General features: G+C 59.7%; 1 protein-coding gene across 11 annotated transcripts in view; it reads left to right on the top strand.

Moving 5' to 3' along the window:
• Ntng2 (netrin G2) overlaps positions 1 to 19,109 on the top strand; it is a 60,277-nt gene extending 41,168 nt beyond the window's left edge. For 3 of the 11 annotated variants that reach the window (XM_047524543.1, XM_047524544.1, XM_047524551.1), the window contains 8 exons: positions 5,192 to 5,364; positions 8,163 to 8,189; positions 9,142 to 9,279; positions 11,756 to 11,830; positions 13,321 to 13,422; positions 14,653 to 14,820; positions 16,055 to 16,189; positions 16,698 to 19,109. In XM_047524543.1, coding sequence (XP_047380499.1) covers positions 5,192 to 5,364; positions 8,163 to 8,189; positions 9,142 to 9,279; positions 11,756 to 11,830; positions 13,321 to 13,422; positions 14,653 to 14,820; positions 16,055 to 16,189; positions 16,698 to 16,933 — 1,054 coding nt within the window. In that variant the 3' untranslated portion in view covers positions 16,934 to 19,109. The remainder of the gene's footprint in view (positions 1 to 5,191; positions 5,365 to 8,162; positions 8,190 to 9,141; positions 9,280 to 11,755; positions 11,831 to 13,320; positions 13,423 to 14,652; positions 14,821 to 16,054; positions 16,190 to 16,697) is intronic. The other 8 variants (XM_047524546.1, XM_047524545.1, XM_047524547.1 and 5 more) reach the window with 8 other exon arrangements.
• Positions 19,110 to 21,412: the final 2,303 nt, after the last annotated feature.

Genomic DNA, 21,412 nt, shown 5'->3' with positions numbered 1-21,412 from the left:
CAAACCTTTGTCAGACACAGACAGGTTTCCTTCCTGCAGGATTTGTCAGAGCCTTCAATACAGTTCTGCGCACCGTGACACTTGTGCAGCGGGCAGAGGGAGGGGCATGGAGGGGGTTGGACAACATCATAACCTTGACCAAAAAGGTCTAAGCACAGGAACTTGTCTCTGCTGCTGATCATCTCTGGGGTCCAGTGTTCCCAGGAAGAAGAGCCGTTGATGCCAGCAAGTGGCCGCCCATTTTCCTCTGGGTCTCTCCAGGGCCGAGCACATAGTAGGCCCACAGCACTATGTCATGGTGGAAGGACTGGATCTCCAGAGACTGAACAGGCTTCTTCTCGGTCCTTTTTCTTGGGCTGGTGTTGTGTCGAGTTCTCGCAGCAGGTTCGCCCTCCGAGCTGTAGCAAGATGGACACAAGGAACACAGGCCGAGCTGCCCGGGTCTGAGGTGCGGCGGGGCAGGCATGTGTGGGATGCTGGATGTCTTGGATTTGGGAATAGTTGCGTATGCTCAGCCTGAGGTCCTCTGTGCAGTCTCGTGCTCCCGTGCTTTGGCCGAGACCCACCACGGGAGTTCAGGCGAGGGACAGTCCACACCCGAGTTACCGGTTCGGGAGCATGTCGGGTTTGGGAGGTGAGGAGCTCAGCCTGCAGTCTTCACCATCAGCATCAGCAGGCGAAGGGCTTTGCTGTACATTGGGATTCTGTTCCAGAAAATTCCAGAGGGTCCCAAGAACCGAGTGTCACAGTGTATGTGTGTATGAAAAGTGGAGGCTTCCCAAACACCCCCCCAAGGCTGGAAGGATTCGCGGCTCCTATGGATAGGACAGGAGTGAGCTCGGAAGCAAGCTGCCCCGCACCTCCCTTCCTGCCTATGAATAAGCATAGACTTTATATTTTAGAGCAGTTTTAGATTCTTTGAGCCTCAGGTGCAGAGATGCCCCACGCCCTGCACCCTGTCCCAGCTTCCCCTGCAGTCAACACTGGAGGGCATGCATCAGGCTGACAGGTCAGCACCATCCAGAGCAGGAGAGTTGGATCTGGTGCTGGACATTCTGAGGGTTTGGACCATCATGGTGAAGTGACTCACCATCGTAGTGTCACAGGAATAGCGCCGTTGCCAGAAAGCCCTCCGCTAAATAATGTAGCTCTGTGCTTACCAGAGCTGCACCAGCTACAGAGGATGCTGAAAGGTGAGAACTGACGACGAAGAAGAAAACCAAATCCCCTCCAGCCTCAGCCCCGCCCCTCCTAAGACAGCCAACATGTGTGGCTTGGGGCGATCCAGGTACAGGCTGATGTGTTTTAAACACGATCAGAAGCTCCAAAACACCGGCTTGGGTGTCCCACGGTCTTGCAACTCCTGATCTATCTGATGCTGGTGTCTTGGCCTCAGGCAGACTCCTCTGGGTTCCACTCCCAGTGACATTTTGGGCAGCCCTGTGGCTCTGGGCAAGGGGCCTCACCTCTCTGAAGTGGTGTCCTCACTCTTAGCATGAAGGTGACAAAAGAGGATCAAATGAGACCCGCCTGGCACACAGTGAGCATTTGGGAACCATCATGTTGGGAAGGTTGCCCATGCTTGAAATAGACTTTGACAGCTCAAGAGTGACGGACTTGACAGTCTACCATCGTCTGGCCTCCCGGAGAGGGCCTGACCAACAGCCGGTTCCGTCCCACAAACCCACTGGAAGTTGGAGGTGTCCTTTGTGGGAGGTGCACACTGACAATGGCCTCTAACACTTTGGGGATAAAGTGCACCTCGTGGAACTTACGGGAGGCTGTGCTGAAAGTTGGAGACCCATGCTGTGCAAGCTGGCTCACACACCGCGGCGAGGTCCAGAGTCACCGGGAACCAGCGTGGGCCAGGGATCTTCTGCACCCTACTTTCCTTGATGGGTCAGTGAAGTGGGAGAACACAGGAGGTACCCGCAGTGTGAGGGAAGGAGAGGAGGCAGCAGGGAAGGGGTGCTGGCCAGACATCCGGGAAACCATGTTTCTTTTCTTTCTGCAGAACTGGGTGACCCCTGCCCCTGCTAGTCAAGGGGAGAGTGCCACCAGGGCCCCAGGTGCCTGCCCCTGGTCTCTGCCTCCTCCTCAGCTCTGTCTCTGGCACCCCTTGCCCCTCTGGTCCCAAGATAAACCAGTCACCTGGAGCAGCCACACAGAGAGTAGACATACCCAGCAGGACCCTCGGCCCACCACTGGCTCTTCCACCCTGGCACAGTAAAACCCAGACCCTGTGCCCTGGAGAGTCCCTCCCTCCCTCTGATCTCCTCTCAGCCCTGGGGGCTTCCATCATGCTCTTGTTCTTTCTAGAAGGTTCTCCCCTTCTGGCCTGGCAGCAGGTGATCCTCTTGCAGGTTCTAGTTTAAAACTGCTGCGAGTTTCAAAAGAAACCAGATTATAATAGACCTTGCCAAGCGAGTGCCAGCTGGGTGACCTCTCAGAGGCCATGAGAGGCAGGCAGGGCGGCAGGTGGCTGAGCGAGGGCCGCCTCTGCCTTTGGAAACCAGGCGGCTCCTGACTTCGCAGCGGCCCTGACTTTTCCTGACCACCGGGTGGACTTCCTGGGATGTGTGTTGGACCTGGTGACCCACAACTTGCCAAGCAGCAGGCCCCAACAGGACCGATCTTCTCACTGAGAACGCAGGAAGATGTCCCCTGAGCCCAGGGCAGAGCCCCCTGTGCCTTTTCCTGTCTTGGGTGCCCCCACCAAGGGCCTCCCTGGATGAGCGTCTGTCCACTGACTCCGGTCTCTGTCTGCAAGAGTGGCGGCCACTTCCTTCTCTGCGGAGCTCTTTCGGGACCACTTCATGCTCCCAGGCCTGTCACTCCTATCTGATGCTTTTCTGGTTCACTCGTATTCTGATATGGGAAGATTTCTGAGATAGATCGTCAATATTTGGAAAAAGGAAATCACAGACTGATGGGTTTAGGAGAATCCTATTTTTATCAAACTACGCAAGGAGAAATATTTAGCGTAGACTAGATTCCTTCTGTATTCCCTCCAAAGCGGGGTTGCTATTCTGCCTCTGTGGGGTCGTCCCGCACTGCCCTGTGCCGCTCAGGCTGCTCCGGGACCCGCTGCCCGCCTCTGTGTGGCGCTCAGTGGAGGATTCGAATGACTTCTTTAACTGAAAGGCTACTTTCAGAGCAGTTTTCAGTTTGCAGAGACTTGAGTCCCGAAGTTCCCAAGTGTCCCTCTTTGGTAGGTTTCCCATTAACAGTGTGTTACAGCTCCGAACCAGTAAGTGATGAGAAACTCAGTAACAGGTCCAGAGGGGACCTCGGCTCCTGCAGTTGCCACTTGTAGCAGTGTGGGTGTCTACCATCCAGTGTCACCAGGAACAGTTTCACTGCCCTAAGCCCCCCTCCGTGGGTGGCTGACTTGTCCTGCCTCGCTGCCCCCACCCCCAATCACAGATTTTTTCAGTTGTCTTCCAGTTGGACTGGAGGCTCCATCTGCTTCACTGACTAGTAGACTCCCTGCTCCAGCTCAGAGCCTGCCTCTTTTTTTTTTTTTTTGGTACCAAGGATTGAACCCAGGGGTCCTTAACCACTGAGCCACATCCCCAGCCCTTTTTACTTTTTATTTTGAGACAGAGTCTCATTAAGTTGCTCAGGACTTCACTATGTTGCTGAGGCTGGCTTTGAACCTGTGATCCTCCTGCCTCAGCCTCCAGAGCTGCTGGGATTACTGGCATGGCTGATGCACCCGGCTTGAGCCTGCCTCTTCACAGGAACCCTGTGAATATTTCTCCTTGCATATTTAATAAAAATAGGATTCTACTAAACACATCACTCTGTAATTTGCCTTTTCCAAATATTGACAATATATCTCAGAAACCTTCCCATATCAGAATATAAAGCTTTTTCTCTCTCTAACTTCGTATCGTGGACAATCTCCAACACACGTACAAAAGAAGAGGGAGTCTACCATAACGCACCTACCGCTTCAGCTGTCCACCAGCTGCTTCCTTAGTATCTCTGTCCCTGTTTCCCCTTTTTGTATTTGGAAGCAAATCATCCCAGTCATCAGCTAATTTCACCCGTAATTATTTGTGGTATCTCTGTAAAAGACAAGGACTCGAAGGCACACAACCCTACCACCATCGCCACACCTAATGAACATTAACCTAACAGCATAAAATATAGTCAGTGTCCAAATTTCTAAGCATCCTGTGTGTGCTACGGACTGTACGGAGCGTGGTGACCGATTTCCAGGGAGGAGCACACACTGCTACCGGTGATAGCCGCTGGGTCCCTCAACCGGGGTCCCCTCTCTGCCGTCCCTCCTCCCTTCTGGTCCTTCCTCCAGCCTGGAGCTTGCTGGCTGTGTCCCTCTGGTTTCTGTGGCATGTGGCTCTGTCCTCCGCATTTCCTGGTCCGATCACAAGTTCAGTCAGTCTTGTCGGTGGCTCTGGGGCTGGGGTGAGCCTCAGGTCGTCTCCGTCTGTGATGTTCGGGGCGGTCACTGCTCAATGCCTGGAGCCCTTCACTCAGCGGGGCTCCTACTCCTATCATGAAATGCTTCTATAAAAAGAACCTTCCCCCAACTTCCAGTTACCTGAGGTACAGTTTATGTAGGACAGGCAGGATCAATGCTCGATTCTTCCCCTTTATTTACCAGTTTTCAGAATAATGAGTTGCCTATAAATATTTGAATGAATGGATGAATAATACATGTGTGGATGAACTGGAGAGTCTGGGAGCTGGGGCTTCTCTGTGGCCCCCCAGGAAGTAGGTGTGGGCCACCGCTGGAAAGCACAGGGGCAGCCTGGGTCAGGTCCCTGTCTGAGCAAGGAGGGCCGGGAGCAGCACCTGGCACCTGTCAACCCTCAGTCAAGAGCTTAGGTGAGCAGAGTTCCTAAGAACACAGCGGCTGGGACCAGGGATCCTTGTCGGCCCACCGCATCTGCGAGGCAGCGAATCCTGGGATCGCCACGGTGAGAGACGGGACCAAGGGCAGGTCCAGGGCTCCGGCCGGGCCGTCTCAGTGCTGCAGAGCCTCCGCAGGAGGGGCAAGTGGGAGCTTTGGTCCCAAAGGAAGAGTCGGGGTGCAGGCTGGGCTGGTGGTCTGCAGGGTCCCTTCTAGGCCAACCCCACACTGTCCAGGCCACTCCCGCCGGGCACTCATCCGGCCTGCCCTCCGCTCGCTGACCTCTCTGCCCACTCTGGGTCTCCTCAGGTGCAAGTGCAACCTGCACGCCAACCTGTGCTCGGTGCGCGAGGGCAGCCTGCAGTGTGAGTGTGAGCACAACACCACGGGCCCGGACTGCGGCCGCTGCAAGAAGAACTTCCGCACGCGGGCCTGGCGTGCCGGCTCCTACCTGCCGCTGCCCCACGGCTCTCCCAACGCCTGTACGTACGCCCCCAGCCAGCCTGGCCGCAGTCTCCTCCACCCCCACCCCACACGCACACCTGGCACACGCCCGTGCGGGCAGACACACGTGTGCCCTCGAGCTTACGGCACACATGTGTGCACAGGCCTGGGCACTTGGGAGCCTGTGCCAGAACCCTCCAGCACATAGGCCCTGCAACGGGAAGTCCCGAGATGAGCTGGTCAGCCTCTCCTGCTGCCCTCTCCTCTCCTCCAAGAAGGCAGGCAGGAGGCCCCCAGATGCAGGCAGAGGGGAGCCCCCCAGAGGAGCAGGGCCCATGCAGAGTGCTAACAGGTGCTGGAAGCGTGTTACACGGTGGCACGTGCTACAGGTTTCCCTCCCTGTCCATGTGCAGACTGGCCCCTGGACACTGGGCTCCTGTTACCCCAGTTTCAGAGGCAGCTCCGAGGCCCTCACGTGAGCACCGGACCCTGACCAGTCCCGCCCTCTCCTTGCTGGGCAGTGTCTGGAAAGCCCGGCAGGGAGTTGCCCACAGATGTCAGCATTGCCAACACCCTTCGGGGGTCCCCCACTCACCAGACGCCACGGGTGCCTCCATGAAGTCAGGGACCCCAGGGAGTCACTGGGCTGCAAGTGGCCAGGCCTGGCTGGTCTAGGCCAGCTCCCCCTGACCCCTGGAGCCCTGTGGTTCTCTGGTGTCTGACACCTGTCAGGGCTTTGTCCTTTGTCAGCGTCAGAGGCTGCAGTGGCACTCTGTGGCCCCCAAGGCCCCCCAATACCGAGGGATCACTGCTTCTACCACCCAGCCTCCTCAGGGCCTGCTGGTGTAACCAGCAGTTACAGCCAGTGCTGGGCTCAAGGGCAAGGCCACTTCCTGGACCCCATGCCAAAGCGGGGCAGCAGCCTCCTACTCCAGGACCACCCCACCCCGTCCGGGCCCCCCTCTACTGTGAAAGATTTATGTGGCTTTAGGCTGATCAAAGCTGGAAGCTCGGCGAGGCCCTGACAGGCGTGTGGTGCGTGGGCCGCGGCCGGCGTGTGACAGGCCTTTGAAGGGCCACTTGCCAGCCCTCACGGCACTAGAGGGTCTTCAAAGGCACAGAGACTGCTTGGGGTGCTGGCAGCCCACCCCCTGCCTGGCGCCCTCCTCCCAGGTCCCCTCCCCATCTCTTTTGTCCGGAACCTTTCCTTTCAATGCGTCAGGCCTCACCCCTGGCAGTCCTGCCTCCCGCTGTCCCGTCCCCAGGCCTCTCCCGGCCCCTCCCCTGCCCACCATGCCCAGTCCTCTCTTCAGATTCGGGGCAGGAGCTGCAGGGTCTGTCTGCCCGCAGCCACAGCCACACACCTGCAGGCCCAGTGTCCCCTCCTTCCGCCCCAGGCTGGAGGCCATGCCTGTCTAACCAGCATGGACAGACAGACCCTCAGCCTGGCCCTGGGCTTCTCCTCTGCTCCTCTCCGCAGGGGGTGGACGAGACTGCTGCCCTTTTGGGGTGAGAGCCCTGGACCCAGCCCCACTGCTGTCTCCCAGGGTCACCAGGAAGGAGGGGTCCTCTGGGACCCCCTGGGAGGACAGGTGCCATGCCACTGGGTCCCCTGCCTCCTTTGGGGGCACCAGGGAGAGGACAGAGGAGGAACCAGCTGGTCATGGCCCCAGGTTAACCCTTTCCTCCCTCTCCCATGACCCCATCCCAGGGGGAGCTACAGGGTGGCCCTGACCTGAGCCCCCACCCACACCTGCCCAGGCACCCTCCCCGGTGCCTGTGCCTCGCCCCACTTGCTTCAGCCCTGTTGAGGACCCCCACGTCCCTCCCTCCCCTGCTTCCTCTCTTGGGCTCTCCCCTGCAGAAGCAGGGCTGCCCTTCCCTGGGGTCCCGCCAGCTTCAAAGCGCAGAGAACACTCCGAATGAAACCCTACTCAAGGGTCTTACAAGGCCCCGGGAGATGTCCCCACCCCCGAACACCAGCTCCCGGCTCTCCTCATGGCTCCTGACTGCCTGGACCCTCTTCTGCCGGCGCTGGCTCCCTCGCCCTCCGGGGCCCAGGTAGAGGTGGCCTTGCCATCTGGGCCCGCGCTCCTGCCAGGAGTTCCTGGCACTAGCTCCGCTCTGGCCCTCACACAGCCCCGCCCAGAGGAGTGTCAAGGAAGCAGCGCGTTGGAGGCTCATCCTCCAGCCTCCCCGGGCTGTGGGGCGCCTGGGAAGCCACCACACCTGCCCCTTCCCTCTGCGACTGGCTCGCACCCCAGCACTAGGAGGGAGGCCGCCCGCCGGTCTGCCAGCCCAGGCTGCTCCCCGTCCCGAGGCACAGAAAGGCCTCTGCCACCCACCGCAGCGCACCGCGCCCCGCTCCTCACCGCAGGGCAGGGCCATCAGGACACCCCTGCGGGCGGCGGTGGTGCGGAGGCCCCTCACACAGGCACCATGGCGCCTCCAGCGGGTTGTTCAGTCACCTCAGCTCCCCGTCCTGCACTGGAGGCCCCCAAATCTGAAATCAAATAAGAAGGGGGTGCCTGGCACTTACGAGCACGTGGGGGAGTCGCGGTTTCCAAACTCCGTCCCTCGGCTCAGGGCGGCTGTGGGAACCAGTGGGGTATTCCTCCGCCCGGGTCCCCACACTGCGCAGGCCCGAGGTCGCGCCTCCTCTGCTGCAGCAGATGCGATGGCGCGGAGGCTCCGGACCCCAAGTTCGCTTCCTTCCGCAGAGGGAGGGACACCTCCATGGGCCCCCCTGCCCTGCCACTTGCTCCTCTGCAGGTCGGAGACAGCTGTCCCCCTCTGCCTCCACAGCCAGCTCTGTGACCCTTTTGTCTCCCCGCAGGTGCCGCTGCGGGCTCCGCCTTTGGCAGTAAGTAGACTGCATGAGGCTCCTGTGTGTCCCAGAAAGAACAATGAGGAAGGAGGGCCTGGAGGCCCCTCAGCCTCGGTGCTCCCTCCACTCATCACCCCATTTGCTTCCTCACCACCTCCTGTGGCCCACAGCCCAGCAACTCCCAGATTCTCCCCAGGAGCTTCATTAGTGCTGCTTTGGAAGCTGCAGGGCCTTTGCACAGGTCCTCTGGACTCCTGGGCCCACTCCCTGCTCCCCTTGCCACTCATTCCTCGGGCTTCTTCTCTCACCCAAATCTGGGAGGAGTCTCTCCTGCCGGCAAGGAAAGGGGGACCTTCTGCCAGTGGCAGAATCTGCCCCCAGCCTGACTGCTGGCCTGGCCTACTGTGAGGCTGTACTGTGAGGCTGGGGGAGGCGAGCCCCCACCCCGTGCTCTGGTCTTCCAGCTTGGCTCAACTCGGGGAAGGTCAGACTGGGCAGGATGCCTGCAGGAGGGGGCCCTGCGGACTCATGAGGAGGCTGAGGGTGCTGGCCTGGGTGTCCAAGGGCAGTTGGTATCATCTGGACAGGTGGCCAAGCCCCCGGGCTCCAGACACCAGACTGCAGCACACTGTAATGGCTCACTTACGCCTTCCTGGCAACCTGCCTCCCTGGGGCACGGGATTCGCCATCTGCTCTCAGGTCAGCAGGAAGGGGCTTGCCAATGTCAAACAGGTGGCTGGTGGCAAACCCCAAATCTCGGAGATGCTTCCAAGACATTTTGCCACCTCTACCACATCCCTGTGGGCTACACCCCAACTAGCTGTCCCTCCCCAACCTGGGCTGCCCCCGCTGGAATGCCAGTGGGCAGGGCCCCAGAAGGTGGCTGCCCCTGCAGCGGACACCATCTGCACACCAGCATTGCGCGAGTTCTGGGTGGTGCCCCCTCCACCGACCCTCACCTTCTCTTGCTTTTCCCATCTCTCACCAGGCCTCGGCAGGTCCCGGAAAGACCCCGTCCCCAAAGCCCCTGTGGCCACTGAGGCCACAAATGGGGAGCCCATCACTTCTGCCCCCTCCACATCTACTGCCCAGGCCCTCAGAGTCCCCACTACCCCACTGCCCACAGGTGGGTGCTGGAGAACAGCCAGGGACCCCAGCTGTCCACCCCACCCCGCTCCTGCTTCTAGCTGGAGTCCCTGGCTCTCCCAGCCCTGGACGCAGAGGCTTGGCTCTTAGAGTAGCGAGCGCTAGCACCCTGGCGTGCAAGAGCATGGGCCGAGGGGGCCTCCGGCCATCCGCGCTGGCCTGCCATCAAGCCCCAGCCGAGGGTCCAGGCATCAGCTTGAGCTCCCAAAATCTTCCTCCTCCTGCCCTTCTGAGGCCCTTCTCGGAAGGCTCCTGAGTCCAGTATGGTCAAGGGACCAAGGAGCAGGGTGCCAACAGCAGCAAGTCCACCCTGATATTCAGCCAAAGATGGGGCAGCAGTATTTCAGGGGAGCCTCCTGAGCACAGGCTGGGGTGAGGAATTCGGGCTTCCTGTATGAGGTGACCTGTCCCCTGACTGTGTTCCGCTAAGCCAGTGACGGGAACAGAGGAGCAAAAAGTCGAGAAAGGGAGGGGTCTGCTGTGGCTGCCTCCAGTGTCCCCTCTGCACGGGGGCTGGGCCCACCTCTCCACCACAGCACACTCTGAGCACCCGGGAACCCTCTTCCAAAGCTGCTTCTGATTTGGTATGAGGGGTGCGGGTAGACCCTGAGGCCAGGAGTAAAAGAGGAGACAGGGGCCAGAGTGGTGACTCCAAAGGTTTGAATGATGAGGGTCCCCAGGACCCCGGCTGTGAGCAGGAGGCTCACCCTTGCTCCAGGCTCTAGAGCACACCTCTGGGTGGGGGTGCTGTCAGCCCTGCCTCCTGAGCCCTGTGCCAGGCAGCGAGCATTAAAAAGAGGAGGTGACTCCAGGTGGCTCCCGGTCAGGGGTGAGCCATCTGGGTCTAGGGTCCTCACCTCCCCGGTACAGCCAGTGCCTCAGCCTAGAGCCCCCAGGTGCCCAGAGCCCCACGGGTAGTGAGGACGTTCCAGCTGGGGGCAGCAGCGTCCACAGAGCCAAGAGCTGCACTGGGCTCTGCCCTTGCTCTACAGGGAGGGGTTGGAGGCTGGCATTTTCCCAGTCCACTGGGAATGGGATTGAGGCTTAGGAAGCAGCAGCTGGATTTATGGTTTGTAACTGTACCTCAATAAAACTGTTCTTTAAAAAGAAAAGGGAAAGGAAAGAAAGAAGATCTCAGGATTGTGAACACGCTGGACTGGAGCTCAGGGCTCGCTGACTTCAGCTGCCACCTGCCCCCTCTGCCACCCATACCTAGGCCCAGGCGCCATGAGGTGGCACCACCTCTAAGCCCTGTCTCGCTGGCTCCCTGGTTCTGGATGGGCCCCGTTTGGTCTTGGCACACAACGCAGACCACCTCCGGAGCGTTCTTCCCACACACCTGAGTGTGTCCCTAGAGAGCCCAGCAGGAGGCTTTCCTCTCCTCAGACCCCGGCCCCCAGAGGTCCCAGGTATCTCCCGGCACTTCCGAGAGGTGTGTTAGCCTCTGGTCAGAGTTCAGCCAGGCTCTGAACCCCTGGCCCAGATGTTTCTCCCTGCTGCCAGCATCAGCCGCGGGTGCAGAGCAACTGAAGCCTACTCGTCCTCCCGGCTGGCCCTGGGCTGGGCGTGGGTTCAGTGTGCCTCCAGGGCTGCTGTTACTGTGGCTCTAACTAAGCCCTTGCCAACTCGAGTCCTCTGGCATCGTGTCCTCATTGAACTCCGTATTCATTTGATGTCCAAAGCCCCTAGCTCCCAGCTGGGACGTGTCCTGCACTTTTTAGTGGGTAGATTTTCTTTCCCTATCCATCCTCATTGTGGGTAATCCCTTTAAGAAGCAGAAAGCCTCAGCTCTCCCCTGTCCCTCCGGGTTTGTCCTTTGGATTCCCTGCGGAGTGGCTTGTCACCTTCACCAGCCCTGCCTGTGTTCCCTGCTGTGTCCAGTTGGTCTTGGAGATGAGCACTGTGGTGCGTGGCAGGTGACTCACATTGGGTCCTGGTGAAAATGAGGAAGGCGGAAGGGTCAGACTGCAGAGGACACTCTAGTCCCTGGACCGGGTTGACAAAGAGGCCTTCAGGGAGCCTCTGGACACATCAGGCATCCTGGCTAGGACACACATCCTCCTTTGCAGCCATTAGCCAGAAGCAGCACAGAGAGGTCTGACCAGACACAGAACCTGGTCCAAACTGCCCTTTGGTCAGAATGGGAAGCACACAGGGAGGGTAGAAGTTCCTGTTCCCCAAGTTCCTGTTTCCACAGAAGAAAGAATGGCCAAAGCATGCAAATTCTCAGGCATGGGGCCCCCTCTTGTCTAGCTCTGTGTGTGTGTGTGTGTGTGTGTGTGTGCTGCAGTAGTGTAGATGCAGGGCTGCGGTAGTGTAGATGCTGCCTCTGTAGTGGACTTGGACCCAGTGTAGACAGAGCTCTCCTTCATAGTGCACTTCTCATAAGGGGCCTGTGGGAGTGTAGAGGTGTCACCTCCTCACATAACTTGATTTCTTCTCTTCTTCCCCTCAAGAGTGGACCAGGCCATCTACAGCTGCCCCCCTTGGGGAGAGCTCCCCCCAGCCCCAGATTTCCTCCAGTGCAGAAGGTATGGGGGCAGGGCCTGCGACCGGCCTTAGGACCCCAGAAGCCCCTCCTTAGCTCCCTGGACCCCTTTGAAGTAGAGTTAGCAGGTGTACATGGTGGGGACCCAGGTGGGACCCGAGGGGAGGGGCGTAGACAGACGAGCCTCCGGGACCTCCAGGACCTCTGGGACCTGGGGCCAGTGCAGCAGGGTGTGGGCCCTGCGCTCTGCCAGGCCAGCCTCGCTGTGTGGAGAGGCCCAGCACGTCACCACCGGCCCCACAGTCCTCCAGAGCTTCAGCATCTGGTGGCCACGCTGCCCTCATTAGAGGGATTCTCTCGCTGGCCACCTGGTTCAGAGGACCCTCATCACAAGCATTGCTAGAGCCCAGAGAGGGGACAGACAGGCCTGCAGGGCGCCTGTGAGTGGACGAAGGGAGAGGAGAGCATGCACTTGGTGGGGGCGGTGGGGCAGAGGCTCCGCCGGGCAGTGGCAGGAAGCTGGTCAGTTTGCTGGTCAGACTAGGCTGGCCAAGAGTGTCACTCTGCACTGGAGAGGGGGACACAAGGCCTCATGGGGAGCCAGAGAGGGACATGTGTGGAAACCAGGCCCCCCTAGCTCCCCAAGGAGGAGGCTGGCCCTGGCTTCGCCTCACCTGTTCTTGGCCCTACCCCAGCTCCGAGCGGTGAGCAGGGCTTTGAGTGCCCTCTGCTGGCAGGTGGCTCCCCAGCTGGGCCCACAGTTAGGGAAGTTCAGAGGTTCTGCTCCTAGCAACCTGGAGGCCTCTCAGTGGTGACAGAGACAGGTAGAGCCAGCTGAAGTCATCATTTCCCTTCCCTTGACTAAGGCTCCACAGACTCCCAGAGGGAAACGGAGGCAGTGAGGCTGTGGGGACAGTGGCATGCTCACCCCGAAACGGGCTGGGGCCTCCCGGGGGTCCCAGACAGTAGAGGCAGGTGTGTCCGCGTTCTTGGCTTGAGACCTTTGTGAGTGGCAATCCAGGGACAGTAACAGACACCTTACTGTACAGGGAGACTCTAGAAAGGACGGGAGGTGCCCAAGTCTAAAGCTGGGTTTAGACCCTGGTCTGATGCCCATGGAGTCTGGGAGCTGAGGTGGAGGGCAGGGTTCCAGGGTGTCCTAGGCGATGTTTACAACCAGTCAGAAACCCTTCAGCAGTGACCGTCTCCACCGTGGGGTCATCGGGGGGCAGAAAAGTCACTTGGGAGGATTGATCCTTTTGGGAGTGTAGATAGTCAGAGAGGAGATGGAACCCAGCCGGCCCTGGGAGCTCACCTGCAGCAAGGTGCTTCAACGCCTGGTCTCTGAGGGGCTGACTCCCGGCCGAGGGCATGTGTTCTGACACCAGACAGAGTAAGCAGGTGACATGGCTGACCCAGAGCTGGCCCAGGGCATCTCAGGAGACTTTACCCAGCTTCTTGCGGAGCCTGGACTGTCCACACTGGGCAGCTGGACTGTGGCAGATCAAAGAGCTTGTTTCTCATCTCTCCAAGCTGCGGGCACTTCCGCTGCTGCCCCTGCCCCTGCTAAGGGCTCCAAACTATTCCAGCTCAAGCCCAAATCTCCTCAAGTGATGCCTATCGAAGAATTCCAAGGTAAGAGAAAGGCCTGGGCCAGACCAGACCAGCCCCCTCATCTCTCCCCACCTCCATTGGAAAAAAAGGGTGCAGGACAGAGGACAAGCTGGTGCCCGCAGTAAACCCTCCTGGAGTAGCTGGGTCAAGGTTAAACTGTGCTTCTCTTCCCTCTGGCCCCATGGCCCCACGGGAGCTGGGAGCAGGTATGAGTCAGAAGCCAGCCTGGGCACAGTGGGCAGGCACACTGCAGCAGAGTCACCGCCAGAAATAGCCTGTCCTGACTCCCCTGGGAGGTGTGGCCAGGGCTCCTGGGCTGAAGCAGAATCTGGGCCACTCAGGTCACTGACACTCTCTTGGGGATGCCTGGAGGACGCCTTGCCTCCTGAAAGGAGGGCCAACCATGGTCCAGGAGGCCGGAGTGGGAAGGGCCCCATCTCTCAGAGGCTGCTCCTCCAGCGTCTCCCATACCTTCGAGGAGTCCACCTCTGACCCTGGGAGCCTTGGCCCAGGTGGCCATGGGACTTGGCACAGCCATTGGGAGGGGTCAGCCTAAGAACCACGTGGTGGTGGCATTCTTCAGCTGCCCCACGATGACAGAGGGATGGCTCTTCTCCAGGAGCAGTGAGAGTCAGAAGCCCTCCAGGACCAGGAGTGGGCAGGGAGATGCCCAGGGTCCTGCAAAACCTGCCCTCTGGTGCCAATCGAACCTGTGAAAAGCTCAGACTAATCAGAAAGGACAGGAACTGGTGGTTTCTCCCAACCCTCTTCCAAAGCAGCATGGGGAAGAAGCTCCTGGCCCATTCCATGTTGTCCAGCATCCATGCATGCATCCATCGCGGAACCTCTGTGATGATGGCCAGCCAGAAACTTGGGTGCCCCCTTCCCTGAGCTCGGCCTGGCAGTACCACCTGTCCTCCATGCATGGATCACTTTCTAGTCACTCTGGTGCTCGGGCACCCTTCAAAGAGCAGTTCACCCTGGCAGCTGGCCAGGCGTAGCACGTGTTACCCACTGGCCTCCCTGGTCCCTGACCACAGGCCGGCACGGGTTCTGCCAGCTTTGAGCTGGCAGGCCTGGCTCTTTCCAAATGTCACCAAAGTATCCAAGGCCTGGGGCACCTTCCAGGTCTTTTTCCAAAGATGGCTCCCTCCCTTCCTGCATGTCCTGGGGTGGGTCCTTCCTCGCCCGTGCCTTGGTTTCCCCAGATGCTCACTGACGGTGGGTGTTTCTCCTACTTGGCTGGCCCAGACTGTGAGTGCTACGGCCATTCCAACCGCTGCAGCTACATCGACTTCCTGAACGTGGTGACCTGCGTCAGCTGCAAGCACAACACCAGGGGCCAGCACTGCCAGCACTGCCGCCTGGGCTACTACCGCAACGGCTCGGCCGAGCTGGACGACGAGAACGTCTGCATCGGTGAGCGCGGGCAGCGCCCGCAGAGAGCCCGGGGCATGCTGGGTGGAGCCCTGTGTTGGAACCACCGGGTGGTGCAGAAGTCCCAGCCCACAGCCCTCTCCAGCAGGTGCCTCCAGGGATAGACGCCTCCAGAATCGCTCCTCTAGCAACCACCCTGTGCCTTCTTCCCACGGGTCCCGGGGATGCAGAACCTCTAGGTAGAGTCAAAGACTGGTTCTAGAGCTGGCCATGCTGTGTGCATTTGGGCCAGTCCCTTGCCCACTCTGGGCTCCATATTATAAAATCGGGAGGTGATCGGTGAAAGGGTTTAGCCCTGTTCTGTTGCTGAAGTGTCTCCTTCAAATGCTTCACAAGCAGAGCCCAGCTCATACAGCAGCCCTCTGCCCCATAGGCACCATGCTCTGCTCCAAGACTGGTTTGGGATTGAGGAAAAGAAAATCCAGGGAGACCTTGGGCCTGGACAGGGGACAGACCATCCCAGAGGACCAAAACCTAACCCCCAACCAACAAGCACTCCTGTAGGCCTGGGGAAGGGAACCAGGGAGGATACCCGGGCTGCCCCACCTGTCTCCAGCAGAGGCCAGGTTTCAGCTCCAGGGGCTGCCCCCGCTACCTGCCCCAGGCAGCTCTGGCTGTGCAGAGGAGGGTCTGCTGGGAAGCTGGAGCTGCGGGCCTCTGCCCAGGCAGCAGCCTTCAGATAAGTCCATCTACTCCAAGTGATCAAAACAGAATTGTGCTGCCAGGGCTACATGACCGGCAGCAGGGACAGGGCAGGGCCTCCTTATCAGATTAGAGCTGGGTTTCAAGGACTTGGGGTGGAGGGATTTGACCCCTGGACCCACCCTACTGGGCAGGAGGAGAGCAGCCCCGTGGAAGGGTCACCCCCCACACACACATACACACACTCCACAGCCTCCTGGATAGATGCTTGGTGGCCTGTCACCTGTCAGACTCAGCTCTTCGGGACTGAGGATGAGTACCCCCTCCAGTTGTCCAGAGAGGGGAAGGGACTAGCCCACACCACACAGCGCCAGGGCAGGGGAGGAACATGGAGGCTTCCCTTGAGTTCTAGACGTCCCACCAGATTCGGGCTCCAGCAGACCCGGTGTGGGAGCAGCACCCGGGGAATGCGCAGTCCTGGGTGGGAGGGATGCGAGGCCTGGCGGGATGCGGTGCCCCGCGGATGGCACCCACAGGTCGCCCTGACGGCGCGGCGGTGCACATGTCCGCCCAGAGTGTAACTGCAACCAGATCGGCTCCGTGCACGACCGGTGCAACGAGACGGGCTTCTGCGAGTGCCGCGAGGGCGCGGTGGGGCCCAAGTGTGACGACTGCCTCCCCACGCACTACTGGCGTCAGGGCTGCTACCGTGAGTGCGCGCCCGCCCCGGTGGGCGGGGCCTGGTGCTGGAGGGGCGGGGCGGTGGGAGGGGGCTGTGGGCGGGGCCCAATGTGTTAGTGGGCAGGTCCGCCCCAGGTGGAAACCTCAGGGGAGACGGAGCTGAAGAGGTGTGCCCCGAGGAAAGGAAGGCTTGGAGGAGAGCCCAGGGGCAAGTCGTAGCCACAGGCAGAGGGTGGAAGGGCGCTCCAGGCTCATGGAACAGCATGCGCAAAGCTCTGGAGGCGAGGCCGCAGGTGCCTGCAGAGATGCGCCAAGGCCGGGAGGGGAGCGGAGAAGAGGGAGCAGTAGCGGGAGGCAGACGGGGCCTGGTCTTGCCGGCCCTTGTTACCAACAAGCAGGGACGTTTTGCACTAAGTACGCCCTGAGCCGCCCTTGCCCCTGATCCAGGCCGTACCCCAAGGGTCCCCATATGCCCGTCACAGAAGCTCCAACCTGGGGGGTGGACCACCGAGTCAACTGCCCCCTCCGCCCCGCAGCCAACGTGTGCGACGACGACCAGCTGCTCTGCCAGAACGGCGGCACCTGCGTGCAGAACCAGCGCTGCACCTGCCCGAGCGGCTACACCGGGGTGCGCTGCGAGCAGCCCCGCTGCGACCTCGCCGCCGACGACGGCGGCCTGGACTGCGACCGCGCGCCCGGGGCCGCCCCTCGCCCCGCCACCCTGCTCGGCTGCCTGCTGCTGCTGGGGCTGGCCGCTCGCCTGGGCTGCTGAGCCCCGCTCGGGACCCGCGGCCGAGGAAGGTGAATCGCGCGCTCTGCGCCAGGCGCCCCGCGCTTCGCGTCCGGGGTCCGAGGGCCGGCGTCCAAGGCCGGGCGGCGACAAGGGTGCGGCCGAGCTGCTCCCAGGTGCTACTCCGCAGAGTCCTCCCGCCCTCCCGCTCCCGCCTCGCGGCTCGCGCCACCGGGCACTGCCCTCCCCGCGCAGCTGGGGCGCTGTGGGGTCCTGCCCCTGCAGTCTGCGGTTTTGGTTTTAGTTTTTCTTTTTTTATTACCCACCGCCTCTTTATTTTCTTTTTCTTTATTTCTCTTTCTTTGCACTTTTCTTTGCTGTCGGTGAGACAGGGGGCCAGGAGACACGCTGCTCGCCCCAACCCCCATCCGTCCCCATCCGACATACACGCAGGACTGTTGCAGACACCCCTGCGCCCGCCTGGCTGACCACCAGCCAGCGGCCCGGAGCTCCAGCTGCCTACCACTCCAGTCGCTGACTTGATTCTCTTTTATATTCTTTCTTTATTTTCCTTTGCAACCCACCAGACCCGGAGCCCCACAGCCGTCTGGTGACCAAGGAACTCACCGTCTGGGGTTGGGGTACAAAGAAGGGTTGGGAGGGATGGAAACTTGGTTTTGTAGAGAACTATTTTTGTTTGTATTAACTGTCCCCTGTAGGGAGGGACTGGGTGGGCGCTGGTCACCGTGGGTGGCTATGGTGTATAACGAACGGAGTAAAGAGTGCTCACTGCTGCCTCTCAGGCCTGCTTTCTTTCTGTGTTGGTGGATACCCAGTAGGTTTGGGGTTTAAGGAGGAACCCAAAATAACTGTAAAGAAACGATTTCCCTATAAGGGCCACCACTTCCCTAGATGGTCCTGTGAGGTTGAGCAGGTAACCCTCCTGGTAGGCTCCCCCAAACTGAGAGGTTGTACCCCTTTTCCCCACTCCACCCCCAAATCTAGAGCATCCCGGCCAGAGGAAGTGGCTCATAGAGAATTCTGGAAGGCCGATTCTGATGCTCTGATCTGTGATCCGTCTCTGCGGCTGTCCAGGATGGGTGTGGCATCTCAGACCTGTTGGATCCCCGGCCTCAGGTTCAATATTGGGTCACGCCCCCCCACACGCACACCACACTGCTGCCTTGGCCTTGGCCTGCCTGGCCAGAGAGACCAGAGGTAGGCACAGCAGAGGCCCACCTCAGGCCACGCTCTTCCCTTACCTTCGGAGGACCAGGGAGGGGCAAAGGGGAGAGGAAGCGGCTGAGAATTCAGGTTTGTCAACTTAGGTACTTTGCTCTCTGAGGACCCAACAGTCTCTGCAGCCGCTCAGCCTCTCCAGCCGTGGGGGTCACTCTCCGGCCCTTGGTGGCCCTGCCTCGCTTCCCAAGGCTTCCTCTCCTACCGGCTTACCTCTGAGCAGCACTACAGCTGGTCTTGGTTTCTGATGGCTCTCCCTGCTCCTGCCATCCCTGCTTGTGCTTCCTTCTCCAGCTGTCTGCTCTTTCCAGGCTGGGAAACTTAGACCTGGATCTCTCTCAGGTTCCTGGAGTACAACTGGACCTGAGCTGAACAAAACTTGGCCTTGGGCATAATGAGAGATTACAGCTGGGAGAAGGCCGAGCAGCAGGATGGGTGTTAAGCATGATTTGAGGCCAAATGCTGCCCCCTGCTGGCCTCCTCGACTGCATTTGCAGCACCAGGTTGCCTGGGTCAGCTCCCAGCCCCAAGGAAGTGCCTTCCGTCAGGTCCCCTGCAGGTCCCCAGGCTCTGACCTCATCTTCCTGTTCAGAGAACCACACTTAGAGGGGCCGAAGTGCCCAGGTGACATAAAACACGTATCTGGGGCCCCTCGTGGGACAGAGTGGTCATGACACAGCTCTGGCCAACAAGGTATAAACAGGAACGATTGCTAGGGCTTCCAGAAAGTTCCTAAGAGTCCTCTCCTCTTCCCCACCCCCACGAAGCCTCAGTTGGACCCATGTTGGACCCTGGCTCTCTCTTCTCTCTCACCCTGCTCTGCTTAGCCTGTCGGGGGTGGGAGGCAGGAGCCCTCTGGCAACCTTGATACGAGCACATCTCCCTCTGGATGGTGGAGCCCAGAAGTGGCCACTGAAGATCTAGCAGAGCTGGGGACACTACAGTGTTGCTTCCCCGTTCTGATTGTGTGGGAAAAAAATAAACTTTGATGTGATACAAACTTCGGGATTGAGGTTTTCTATCCTCTGCAGGCTTAACGGTTCCTAAGTCCCAGACCCTCTCTGCTTGGCATCCAGGCCCCTGAGTCTCCAGGCCAGAGACTGCAATCCACCCCTGCCGCAATGCCCTGCCCTCAGTGCCAAGCACAAACGAGAGCTTCAAGGCCAGGTCCTGCTCTTCAGGACAGGACCTGCTGCTGTCTTTCTTTTCTGGCGGTGCGGGGCATGAACTCAGGGCACTCAGCCTCTGAGCCACATCCCCAGCCCTATTTTGTATTTTATTAGAGACAGTCTCTCACTGAATTGCTTAGTGCCTTGCCATTGCTGAGGCTGGCTTTGAACTCTAGATCCTCCTGCCTCAGCCTCCCCAGCTGCTGGGATCACAGGTGAGTGCCAGTGCGCCTGGCCCTGCTGCTGTCTTTAAGGCCAAGTGGGCAGGCTGGCCAAACCCATCTTCCTCCCAGTCGCCGGGATATCAGGATGTGAAGGAAGGGCCCTGCATGGGCCAGAGCCACACAGAGGTCAGGGTGGCGGCTGAGGCTGTCGTGCGTGGATCTGTAGAGGGCACTATTCTCAGGAAAGGTCTGTGAGGGAGGAGGCTAGGACAGGGCAGGGGAAGGAGGAGTCAGCATCCCTGGAACCAGGCTTTGTTCCAGCAAAGGGGCAGTATGCGCACTGTAAATTAGAGTGTCAGCCCCAGACCCAGGGGATGCAGCTGGGCCCTGACCTCTGGGCCTGACCCACGGGGACAGGGGCGGGGGTCTGGAGAATGAATGCCACCGCAGCAGAGGGAAGGGCACTTCATGTCAGTCACTTGATGCCTTGAGGCCAGTGTGGGTCTGCAGCGCAGCCAGGGCTGCTGGGAGCTGTCAGCCTACTGCAGTGGGGTGGGGGCACTGCACACGCTCCGCGGGGCCAGCAGGAGGCCCACAGGCCCCTGCCACCCTCCCTGACCTGCGTCAGCTGGTGCAAGCCGTCCATGTTCCAGCGAGGGGTGGTGGAGTGCCTTGTAAATCAAGGCAGCCCCTGTCCCAGAGGGTACAGCTCACAGCTTGGCCCTGACCTTGGCTGGAGCGTGGAAGGAAAACTGCCCGTGGCCATTTGGAAAACTCTGACATGCAGACTAAGGAGAAGGAGAGAAAGCTCACTGGAACCCGTCGAGCCCAGCCCCTCTCCTAAGGTGCTCCCTCGTCCCCAGAACTCACATTCTGACATCTGGTTCTGATCGACAGCCAACTCCCATTTCACAGCTGGGGTAGGAATGGCTACCCCCTCAGGTGCCTCATGTCTAACTCCACCTTCAGCTTGGCACCACTGATGTCCGGGGCTGGACCGTCTCAGGCCTGCCCTGTACGCGTGGGGTGTTTAACTGCATCTCTGGCTTCAGATGCCAGTAGCGCCCCTTCCTCCCTCTGGCAGCCAGAGGTGTCTCCAGGCTGCCAGGGCTGGGTGCAAAATTGTCCCAGCTTGAGAGTCATGGTCTTAGGAGGAAGGGCTGTTGCGCCTGTTTTACAGAGGGGTACGTGGAGGCTGAGAGAGGGGAAGTAACTGGCCTGAAGTCGCCGAGAAGCAGGGGCAGGCCGGCACTCAGGGCTGCCTGGCCCCGGTGTTTAACCCCCAGGCAGCATCCACCCAGCACGACCTGCCCTACCCTGCCCTCCTTCCACTTCCTCCCCTGCAGCCAGGGCAGGCTGAGCAAGGAGCCCTGGGGAGCCCGGCTTCATCAGGAAGCTCTGCTGGGAGGTGCGACTCCTCAACACAGCGCCTGCCTTCCTGCCTCCCTGCCCGGCCTCGTAGCCAGGAGGAGTCACAGGCCCTGGGAAGCAGCCTGCTGGGGTCTCCCGGGCAGTCCTAGGCGGCTGGGGCAGAATATGGGGTTGGGGGTGGGTCCCCTGGAGGGACCTGGCCCTTCCCAGCACAGTTCGGGTGGGAAGAATTAAGGGGAGAGGCCTCTGGGGGAAATGCTTCACTTATTTATTTTTTCCTTTTTAAAACACAAATCACAACTTCTAGGGAAGCCAGAAAACAGGAAAGCGAGCTAGCCATAATTTTTAAATTAAAATTACCCACAACCGCCATCCAGAGCTAATAACTGTTAATGTCTTCTGATAAATATTTCTAGTACTTTTCCATAAAATAAACCCCTGCACAGATATTGTCCCCGCCTCAGTATTTGTTAAACGCATGTGCTGAGGTTCAACATTTCCTTTTAGGGTTTGAGTTTGTCTTATGAGATGGGTTCTTGTTCTGCTGCCCAGGCTGACCTGGAACTCCTGGGCTTGAG

This window comes from Sciurus carolinensis, chromosome 14 (assembly GCF_902686445.1).
Source record: "Sciurus carolinensis chromosome 14, mSciCar1.2, whole genome shotgun sequence".
NCBI lineage: Eukaryota > Metazoa > Chordata > Mammalia > Rodentia > Sciuridae > Sciurus > Sciurus carolinensis.
Note: the sequence above shows the minus strand (reverse complement) of the source record. Positions and strands in the feature narration are given on the sequence as shown.